The 11,876-nt window shown below is 39.9% G+C and overlaps 1 protein-coding gene across 1 annotated transcript in view; it reads left to right on the top strand.

Annotated features, from left to right (window-relative positions):
* Nucleotides 1-2,048: 2,048 nt before the first annotated feature.
* The window catches only part of LOC109923391 (unconventional myosin-Vb-like), a gene marked incomplete at its 5' end in the record, with an annotated part of 126,168 nt that continues 116,340 nt past the window's right edge, over nt 2,049-11,876 (top strand). The window contains one exon of the mRNA XM_048613914.1: nt 2,049-2,081. Within this exon, the coding sequence (XP_048469871.1) occupies nt 2,049-2,081 (33 nt within the window). The remainder of the gene's footprint in view (nt 2,082-11,876) is intronic.

Genomic DNA, 11,876 nt, shown 5'->3' with positions numbered 1-11,876 from the left:
GCGGGCTGCTTTGTCCTGGATGGTGTCAAGCTTCTACAGTGCTGTTAGAGCTGTACCTATCCAGGGAAGTGGGTAGTATTCCATTACACTTCTGACTTGTGCCTTGTAGATGGTGGACAAGGTCAGGGGAGTTAGGCATTGAGTTACTTGCTGCAGTATTCCTAGCCTCTGATCTGATCTTGTAGCAACTGGTCAATGGTGAACCCCAGGGTGTTTTCAGTGGTGGATTCAGTGATAGTAACATCATTGAATGTCAAGGGCCAGTGGTTAGATTGTATCTTATCGGAAATGGTTGTTGCCTATCATTTGTGTGGTGCAAATGTTACTTGCAAGCATCTAACTGAGTGTATAGCATTCCTTTAAAGATCTGATTTTAACTTTTTGGAGGCTTTAAGGAGTCATGGAGTGAACTGCTTGTCAGAGAGTACCCAGCTTCAGCCATTCCCTCGTAGCCCCAGTGCTGATATAGCTGGTGCAGTCAAACTCCCAATTAATGTGACTGGCAGAAGGTTGGTGAGGAACTCAGTGATGATGTTGTTGAAAATTAGGGACAGGTATCTTGGAGATTTTATTTGTGTTAATTATTCTGTGGCAGAAATAGTATATTCTATCAATCAGCACAAGCCTGTCAAAGCCCCGCACTGGAATGGCAGAGACCACTTCATTACTGGAGATGTTGTAACTGCAAAATATATGGTCCAGAAGTATCAGCCTGACCAACTGTCTCTTGAGTTGATGGCGGAGGTAAAGCTGATAAAGCATGAATGATGATTGAGCCGAAGACTTCCTCCTGAGGAAAACTGGCTTGCATTGTAAACCTCCTACAGTGACCTTTCACATTTTTGACATTCATTGACCTCAATCTTGATGGGGCTCCCCACCAGCAATGCAGTCCTCTACTCTTATGTGAGCTATGTTGGGGAAAGTAACCTAAATTACTCAGGTTTTTCTTTTCACTCCAGGATGCATTTGTAATTGAGACAATTTTTGTTCAAGTTCATTACAAGAACATTTTGGAGGCCACAGGTATATGGTCACGATTTAGTCAGTATAACAATCCCTTTCCCTTACACTTGTTCCAGTTTACTATTGAACTGATAATAATTAATTATGGAATTTTTATTTTCTAACCAACCCGTTCAGAGATGTTCTTACACATCTCTAGAGCAGGTTTGACTTGAACCTGAGAGCAACACTACCATTGAGATCCAAAAACCCTAAGTACAGACTTTATGATTAAGTGCATTCTTTATTGATATAGATGTAGCAGACTTGAGCACGCTATGTTTAATAACAGTCCTTTCTCTGGTCTTCAGGCAGTGAGAAAGCGCTTCTTCTGATCTGATTCCCTACATTGACTTCAGGTGTTTGTGTGGTTGTGGTCACGTGCAGTGAACTAGTTTTTGGCCGAGTCAAGGATAGTGGGGATATGTTTCTGGTAGGTGCAGCAGCTTGCGCCTAAAGAACTATAGACAAAGTTTATTTCCCCTCCTGAGCTTGTCCGATCTGTCTGTGTGTTTATTAGAGAGGTGGTTTTTTCTCGGCAGGGACGAAATGTCTGTGGTTGAACTTTACACCAAGGTATGCTCAAGTTTTACTCGATTTAAAAGTCATTCGCGGAGACGTAACGTTAGAAATTTTGAGCATTTCCAAATTGGATGCCTATTTGGAAGGACTCTTTATAAAAGGAAGAAATTTGATATCTGTTGGAATATTACGACGCTTTATACTTTGCAAGAAATACTATAAAGATGTTTGGATTTGTATATTAGCTCAATTTGGATTTTCACATCACCATGTTAAAAGAGCATCTTTAAAGCTTTTGAGTTTAGAGAAGGGAAATATATCGAAGTTACTGATGGGAGCATCGACCATGTAAAATCGCGAGTTAATGATTCACATCAGCGTTCGATGTGTGTATCAAAAACGTGCATTTGCATAGGGCCTCTTAATGTAGCAATCCCAATTAAGGTCGTGATTTTTTTTTGTGTTAATTGGCAAACAACAAATAGTGGTGATTGGGAGGAAAATAGCTTTTGTAACTTGTAAATAATGAGAAGGACATCGTCGCAAAAAAAAAGGTAATTTACTGAAGAAGAGTCACCTACTGTTATGTCTTAAAACAAACGTATATGAGAGAAAGGAAAGAAAAAATGGGCTTTCCTTAAGACATGTATGATGGTTCATATTCAGATACACTGATAATTGTCTTTAAGTCTGCAACTTTGTGTCCTGAATTGTTTTGATTACTTAGCTGTTTTATATTTTGGAATTTCTGGAGTTTTGTTCCCAACAATTTCCAGAGTGTGACTCTCCTTATAGGTAGATTTCTGATTTTAATTACAAGAATAGGGGGGAGAAAAAGGAATACAACAGTCTTTTACTAAAGGAACCAAGGCAGAGGAGTTCAGTCACCTCGAGTTTCAAGGGAATGAGATGAGACTGGATGGTCACTTTTAATGCCGTGAGTATTTTAGCTAAGACATAAGTAAGGGGCATGGAATTGTGGTGTTGTGATTGGGAATGTGGTTCAGGGAGGTTGCAATGTTAATTAAGCAGGCAAATACTGCAGTAAGAAATTATATCTTTGAAGACTATTCAAGTAAGGTTTTGGATAGATTTTAGGATTAAAAAGAGGGCAGTCACACTGCTAAGGGTGTTTTAGAACCTTAAAGTCAGTGGGCAACAGAGGAGCATATGTAAACAATAGCAGAATTGTATTAGGGGATTTCAACTTCCCCCAGCATTAACTGGGATAGTCAGTCTAAATGGCTTATAAGGAAGAATTCTTGAAATGTATTCAGGGGAGCTTTTATATCAGTCTGTAGAAGATCAAGGGATAGTGAAGTGTTGGACCTAATTATGGGGAATGCACAGCTGTGGCAGTAGGAGAACATTTTAGTGACAGTGACCAAAGTCCTTTATGTATTTGGCCCTTTTATGAAAAAAGGAAGAGTCTGCAAAACATGGTTTTGATTGGGAGAAGGAAGATCTTACTAAAATAAGGCAGAATCTGTCCAAAGTAGACTGAGATCAGCTACTTCTGTGTAAATCTACAGCAGGGCAGTGGGGACAAAATAGAATTGGCAGGAGTACAGGCCCAAAATGTTTCCTTCAGGGTGAAATGTAGGAACAACAAGCACAGAGACTCTTGTCTATCTAGGAACATTCAGGATTAGATAAGAAGAAAGAGTGGCTTTTAACAAGTTAAAAACAGAGCAAATCATCAGAGGTATCATACAGTATAGAAAGTGTTGGCAGAACCTAAAGCTATTAGGAGAGCAAAGGGGGGGCATGGAAAACATACTTGTGGGTAAGTTTAGGAAGAAACGCAAAGTATTTGACAAGGATAAGGGGAAGATGATAACCTGTGAAAGAGTAGTGCTATTAATGACCAGGGAGGCAATCGGTTTACAGAGCTGGAAGACATTGGTCAAGCAATAAATGAGTACTTCACACTTTCCATCACATTGGAGAAAAAGGATGTAGGTATAGAATTTAAGAAGCAGGACAGAAGGTTCTTGAGCAATTTTGACATGGTTAACAAGATGTATTGGATGGTGAGTTGGACTTAAAAGTGGACCAGTCTCCATGGGTCTGGATGAGTTGTATCTCAGGCTGCCATGGGAGATGAGCAAAGAAACACCTGGGCTCTGACTAAATTCTTTGGTACCACCTCTGTGGCCAGAGATGAATTAGAGGACTGGATAACAGCCAATGTAGTTCAACTTTTCAAGAAGGGTGGTAGTGAGAAACCAGAGAATTAAAGACTAGTGAGTCTTGCATCAATCTCATCAACTGTTAGAGAAAATTCTGAAGGAGAGCATTAATATCCACTTGTATAGGTAGGGTTTGACCAGGGATAGTCAGAATGGCTTTGTCAGGGAGAGGTCATGCCTAGCAAATTTGATTTGTTTTGTTTTTGAGGTGGTGAGCTGCTGTGTAGATGATAAGGGTCAAAGCAGTTGTAGTTTGTGGATTACAGCAACACTTTTGTCAAGGTCCTATATGGGATATTGAAAAAGCAAATGGGGTCCAAGGTAATTTGGCAAGTTGGATCCAAAATTGCCTGAGTGATAGAGAGATTGGACACCAGCCTCAAGTCACAATGAGATACCACAGAATTGGTGCTGGGACCCTTTCTTTTGTGATATATAAAATGTGGGTGCCTTGATAAACAAGTTTACAGGTGGTTGACAGTGAGGAAACAGGGCTTGGGTTACAGGAGCATATGGATGGATTGGGCAGATCAGTGGCTGATGGTATTTAACTTTATGAAGTGGTGCTCTTTGGAAGAAGTAACAAGATAAGGGAGTACTCGATGAATTACAGGCCACTAAGAAGTTCAGAGGGATATTGGGACGATTTTCCACAGATCCCTGAAAGTGGCAGGACATGTTAATAAGGCAGTTGAGCCATACAAGATACTTGCCTTTATCAGTTGTGATAGATCATAAGAACAGGGAGGTTATGGTGGAGTCTACAAAACTTTAGTTAGGCCACAGCTGAATTACTGTCTGCAGTTCTGGTCCATATGCTGTAGAAAGGATGCAGTTGCACTGGAGGCAGTTCACAGGAGATTCACCAGGATGTTACCTGGGATGGAGCAGTATAATTATGAAGAGAGACTGGATAAGCTCTGAGATAGTAGGAACTGCAGATGCTGGAGAATCTGGGATAACAAGGTGTAGAGCTGGATGAACACAGCAGGCCGAGCAGGAAGGCTGACGTTTCGGGCCTAGACCCTTCTTCAGAAAGGGTCTAGGCCCGAAATGTCAGCCTTCCTGCTCCTCTGATGCTGGATAAGCTCTGATTGTTTTAAGAACAGAGAAGGCTGAGAGGGGACCTGATTGAGGGGCATGGACAAAGTCAAAAAGCAGCTGTTCCTGTCAGTTGAAGGGTATACCTTTCACCTTAAAAAGGTAAGAGGTTTAGAGGGGATTTGAGGAAAAGGCTTTTTTCACCCAGAGGGCAGTGGAAGTCTGGAATGCATCGCCAGAGATGATAGTTTGAGGCAGGAAACCTCAATCTTTTTAAAAGTACTTGGATGAGCACTTTAAATTTCATAACATTTAAAACAATGGGTCAAGAGCTGAAAAGTGAGACAGACTTAGAATGTTTTGATGCAGATTTGATAGGCCAAATGGATGCTTCTGTACTGCGATTCTATAAAAGTGGCTGCCCATCAATAAATGAAATGGTGTCTTTTTTTGTCAGCGGCAGATCAACTGTAAATTGACTAGTCAACTTTTTTATACACTTGCATGGACTTCTGAACGAGCAACAAATTTTGTGAAACTGTTATATTTTTAAATGTGTACTTTTTGACTCAAAATATATTCATATTGATACTTTCTGAAATCAGAGTACACTTAGTGTAGACTGTGGAGTTACTCAGTGCCTGTTGTGGGAAAGTATTGGGAACACTGGAAACTGTGGTTTAAAGTTATTTTGATTCTGGGGTTTGAGGGTAAGGGTCCTGGTTGGGTTTGGTGTTCTGCTTGTCAAATGGATCAACAGGAATGGCTCCATCCAGAATATCTAGATTTTGTTTTTCTATGCCTATACAGACCAAGTACCACACACTTTGGCTTGAGAGGAGTCATATGTGTTTCAGCCATGCGTTGGTGCAGAGAAATGCATTCTCCTGCCCTCATTGATGTTGTGATAGCTGCTTGAGGCCTTTTTTTTTATTTATCAGCTTGGCTTGCCCAGGATGTCAGCTAGGTTATCCATGATTTGAGAGAGAGAGTATGTTCTCTATTTTTGGACTACTATTCAGAGAAAATGAACTTGTGTTACCAGAATATACGGATACTGGTGTCTTTCTGTCTGTATTTGTTGTATCGTATGTCTTTGTAAGAAATAGGAGCGGGAGCCGGGCCATTTGGCCCCTCAAACCTACCTGCCTGCCTTACTACAAGATCTTGGCTTATTTGCCCCAGGCCTCTACTCTACTCGGCTCCTTCATAGCCCTCAATTTCCTGACATTTCAAACATTTATCTTTCATTAATACTTTCCATGATCTTGCCTTCCCCGCCACTCCCGGCTCTGGGGCAAAAAATTCCAGATATTCACTACTCTCTGGGAGAAGAAATTCTTTTATACCTCCGTTTTAAAAATGTCCCCTTAATCAGTAACTGTCCTGTTGTTTGAGGTTTCCCCTACTAGTTGTTTTTTAGTTCCACAGTTACATTCTCCAAGGCTCCCATTTTAGCTCTTTTTTCTTCCCCCTTTGTATACTTGTAGAAGCTCTTGCTGTTTATTTCTTCTCTATTTTGTACCAATGTGCACTCAATCAACTTTCTTAGTTTTGTTTTAAAAGTAATCAGCTGGTTCCTTTGTAAACCAAAAAGCCCCAATCCCCTGACTTACCACTATCTTTCACTGCTTTGTATTCCATTGTTTTTGGCTATCCTCTTTGATTGTCTTTGCCTTTGTTAATTATAGTGGTTCGTCATCTCTTCACAGCCTTTTTATGACCAGATTAAGTTTTGCTGAGTTATGAAATATCTGGTTAAATGCCTGTCGTTGTGCATCTGCTGACCTTCCCATTAATCTATTTTCTCAGCATACTTCAAACAACCTTTTTGCATTTTTTTTAAATTGTCCTTTATTTAAGTCGACGTCACTGGTTTGAGTCTTGAGTTGCTGTGCTTAAAACTGAATTTGAAATTCTATGGTGTTATGATCACTATCCCGAGATGGTCTTAACTACGAGATATGTTATTAATCCTATCACGTCACTACGTCTAAAATAGTCAGTTCCGATGTAATGTACTGCTCTAGAAACAATTCCTGACCTGCTACAAATGTGTCTTCTGTCAACCTTGCTCACCTGATTTGTCCAGTCTATATGCAGATAAAAATGACAAACCTAATGCCTTCTTACAAACCTCCATTTCCTGATGTGTACTTTGCCTGCCAGTGCGACAACTTTTTTTTCTGGGGGGAGGTGGGGAGACCGCGATAGATGACTCTCACCTGTGACTTCCTTCTCTTACTGTTCTTTATTTCCCGCCAAACTAATTCCACATCCCAATTTATCACGTCTATATCACAACTCCCCGTTGCACTGATACCTTCCTTTTACTAAGAAATTACTCCTCCAGCTTTTTTTTAATCCTTTTTTCTTCCAGACTGTTTGTTTGAAAACCTTTTTTTAATATCGAGATCTAAGTCTTGAACACCTTGCAATCGTGTTTCCATCATTGGAGTCAAGCCATAATCATTTCTCTTGGAGCCATCAACACAGCTGTCTTGTTAGAAATACTGTGCGCACTCATAAACAGCTTTCAAGTTTAATTACACTGTTTTGCATATTTTCTACCCCTTCCTGTCATGCTTTGATTTTGTGTGCTGCTTCACTACCTTGTGCCTCCGAACATCAAAAAAAATTGATGCCAATTGATTCAAAGTTTAAAACTATGCTCCTAACTAATCCGCTTTAAAGCTTTATCTGCAAACCCGTTTGCCTGGATAGGTAGAGTTCGAATGACAATCAAAGTTTAACACCATCCAGAACAACGTAGCCTGCCTGATTGGCACCACATCTACAAGCATCCACTCTCTCTACCACTATTGTTCAGTAGCAGCAGTGTGTACTATCTACAAGATACACTGCAGAAATTCACTAAAAGATCCTTAGGCAGCGCCTTCCAAACCCACGACCACTCTCATCTAGAATGACAAGGACAGCAGATACATGGAAACACTACCACCTGCAAGATCCACTTAGAGCTACTTAACTTATTTACCTTATCACAATTTTCACATGGCTCAGATAGTAATCTGGAGATGATTACCCTTGTGGTTGTGCTTCTTAATTTAGCCGTGAGCTGCAGATGATCTAATCAGAGCCTCTTTCCTAGTCCTACCTGGTGCCTATTGGTATCTAATATGGGGTGGATCATTCCCTTTCTACTCCCAAGTTACTTTCCAGTTAAGAAAAGATGTCTTGGTCTTAGCAGACCAGGTAGTTGACACGGCTTGTGGACTTTATTTGCTGTGTAGAACTTGTGAATGTATCTGCGCACAATGTCGTGATTTTGAGTTGTCTTTCATGTCATTTTCTTTTGTGCTTTACCCCATAATGATCCCAGATACCTGTTTTTGAGGATTTCTGTTTAATCCACTGTCTTGTGTACAGCGGAAAAACAACTGTGGAGTGCTTCAGGTAAAAAAAAATTCAGTGGCTTGAAAGCATATTTGTGAACTCTTGCCTGCCTTGGCAATCTATGACCATTTGGATCAGAGCAATCATAGAATGAGGCAGGGTATTTGAAAGAATTATTTAATCAGTCTGCTACTCCATGACAATACAAAGCTATCCTTTTCAATGCACCTAATTTACTGTTAAATCTGCTTCCACCACCTCCGATTCAAGATCAATATTTCTGCATTGATTTAATATAATGAGCAAGTAACCTAATTGAATCACATTGGGTGGTGCTGTCAAGTTATGGCATTCTTATAATAGCATTGATTGGTGTGCCTGCTTAATTATATCAATGTGTGCAGTTAAACTTGGCATTACTTTCAAATTGCATCAGATGAAGGGAACGTTTTTGTGCCCCGCGTCCTTCAAGAAGGACGCTTTGTGGGCAGCGTGCTGCTACTGAGACAGATGAAGAGGGCCTTGTCTAAATGCTGAAGGCTTCCCATTGCGCACGTGTGTGTCTACTCAGCTGAGAGATGTGTTGGTAATTCAAAACCTGAACCATGAGACACCCCACCCCATCATATGCTTATGGTATTAACTGATACCTGAGACTTTTTAAATGCAATGGTTTTGCAAGGGACACTGCTGATTTTAAATGGCTGAAGTGATCTCATTAAGAATATGAAATCGGATAAGTTGGATTTACTATTTTTATTCCAGCCATGGAAACTCCATGAGGTGTCAAAAAAATTTTACTACTTGATTAACTCACTTGCATGATACATTCACACCTTGAGCAATGAAAAGTTCACTTTCGTGGAATGAATCAATGACAAACATCTAAATCGGCTCCAAATTGTACGTGAACAGCGTTTCAGCTGTGGGAGCAAGGTGGACTGACAACAGCCAGGATACTGAAAGTTTGCGTTCTCTCTCTCGCGCGCTCTCTCTCTCTCACACATCTGTTCTGGGGAGAAAGCAACTTTGTGGTGGGAGGAGGGAAAAACACCATTCACCTGAGAAACCAGGGTTGTTAAATGTTGTCTTGTTTCCTCAGGAATGTGAAAAACTAACCTGTGGGGACTTTGGTTTCACTTTCTCAAAGCCTCCTTTAAAATCCTTTTAACTGCAACTGTTACCACCTTCCTTTCTGTGTGCGTATACCCTTAACCACAGTCTCTTTGTAAGCTTATTGCCTGTGGATTTTCTTTTTCTTTTGAGTTGGTAGATAATAAAATCATTTGTCTTTCACTCGAATAAACTTTTTAAATTGGTTCTTTTTGACCTATTAGTTTTTAACTGAAGTGTGATGGGTATGTGCTTGGAGAAAAAATTGTAACTGAGCAAAGAAAATTTAAAAACAGAAGTAGATCACTCCTGGTCAAAACAAAATTTACAATTAATATTGTGCGAAAGGACAAACTTGTGTAATCTTCATTCCTTCATAATTTAAGACATCCAAAATACTTCACTGCAAACTAAATCATTTTAAGTTTTGCTACAATGCAGGGGATCATTACAAACAGATTTTGTAGTTAACAAACTTTTTTTCTTAAGAGAACCTGGTAAGGGTAGTTAAGGGACAAGTGTTGACCAAAACACGATCTAACTTGTGTTCCCTGGTACAGGCCTCATTATAACTACCTGAAAGAAATATTGGGCCTGTGTCAACTAAAGGCAGCACTCACTTATTACACAGTAATATGCAATTGAAGAATATACGTCTTTTGCATTGTGGCTTAGTGATTTGCAGTGCTGCTTTACTACGCAAGGGACCTGGGTTTGATTTCAGCCTTGGGTGACTGTGTCTATCTGCGTGGGATTCCTCTGGGTACTCTAGCTTCCTCCCACAGTTCAAAAATGTGCACATTAGATGGATTAACAGTGCTGAATTGCCCATAGTTTCCAGGGGATGGATAAGCCATGGTAATAATGTGGGGTTACTGGGATAGGGTGTGGGGTTCGGGCTGGGTGGGATTCTCTTTAGAAGGTTGGTGTGGACTTAATGGACCAAATGGCCACTTATTGCACTCTAGGGATTCTGTGAAGTCCTTGTTGATTTGTCCAAGAAATACAAAAGAAGGAATGTGTGAGAGAGAGCTAGGAAAGAAAAGTTTTGGATTTTTTAAAAACAAAAAAATTCCATTGCAGAAGTACATTTAGAACTCTAAGGATGACACCCTAACTCATTCTATATCAAGCACATTTTAAAAATTTTGTCCTCTGAACCTGGAAGCTACGAGAAAACAAAATTAAATCTTTTATTTTAAACCTGGGAATGTGCTATTATTTGAAATTATACTAAGATACATTGTAGACTTTACCCCTCTTCTAAAAGTGGACCAAGGCACTAATGTCCATTCCTTTCAGTTCCTGATGCCAGAGTGGTACCACTAAGGCAAATGAATAATGTACAGTTCTTGTATCCCTGTCACTGACTTTTTTTGTAGGCATGTGAATTTCAAACAATACTTAGTATTTTGAGCAGATGTGTTTATGGATGTGTAATACAATAATTTGAGAACTTGACACTTGATAAGTGAATCCTCAACTGATGGATAATTTGCCCTATTTCATTTGGCTTCACACAACTGGAATCTCATCATCGCCTCCATCCGAGTTTCACAGAACTGCATTTGAATAGAATTTTGTAAATTATAAATTTAAACTCGCAGAAAACTGGGGCTAGTACATTGTTGTGCAAGAATGCCATTCTCTGCAATTGATCAAACATTCTACCTCCGATGTATAGATTGTATATTCTTAAATTTGCAAATTTAAAAAAAATTACTTCCTGTTGCTTTTGCTTTCCCTTTTTCTGATATGATGGCTCAAATTTGCATGTGCCATTTTCTGCTGTACTTCTATTATATATCCTTCTGCTTGATTCTAACTAGAGAGATTAGTACCCCTGCCCAGTGAAGTGGTTGAAGCTACCTCCCTGAATGTTTTCAAGGCAAGGCTAGATAAATTTTTGAACAGTAAAGGAATTAAGGGTTATGGTGAGTGGGCAGGTGAGTGGGCAGGTAAGTGGAGCTGATTCTCAAAAAGTTCAGCCATGATCTTATTAAATGGTGGGGCAGGCTTGAGGGGCCAGATGGCCTACTCCTGCTCCTAGTTCTTGTGTTCTTATGTACCCAACAATCTACCAGTAAGATGCAAGATATCTCATTGCCATCAGCTTGTAATTCCAGGAGTTTATCAGGGCAGGCACTACCACTAGGCACTCTGCAATTAATTGTGAGATTTCATACTAATTTAGGGTTCTAGTTAGTTTGAAGGAACATTTTAGGATTTTGCCTTGGCTATTTATAAAATATTGGAATTTATCCTAATTTCATAATTGATACTTGAGACAGTTACCTGCTAGAGACTAGTCTGGAAGACCTGGTAGTTGTTTTTAAAGGCATGTAACAATTGCTTGAAGTCAGACTGTCATTTTAATTATTCTGGTTGCAATTCAGGGTCTCTGTCAGCCTCCAATGAGCAAAACCTTTGAAACCAGTTTGAACTGTGTTCAACAGTACGAAACCTAACTTTAAGGAAGAATCAGTACTTTGAGTTTATTTACTCAGTTATAGAATCAGAGGGCCACAGCATGGAAACAGGCCCTTTGGCCCAACTTGTCCATGTCACTTAGTTTTCACAATTTGCCTGCGTTTGGCCCATATCCCTCCATACCTATTCCATTCGTATACCTGTCCAAATGTTGCT

The sequence above is a fragment of the Rhincodon typus genome, chromosome 29, assembly GCF_021869965.1.
Source record: "Rhincodon typus isolate 14 chromosome 29, sRhiTyp1.1, whole genome shotgun sequence".
Taxonomy (NCBI): Eukaryota; Metazoa; Chordata; class Chondrichthyes; order Orectolobiformes; family Rhincodontidae; genus Rhincodon; species Rhincodon typus.
Note: the sequence above shows the minus strand (reverse complement) of the source record. Positions and strands in the feature narration are given on the sequence as shown.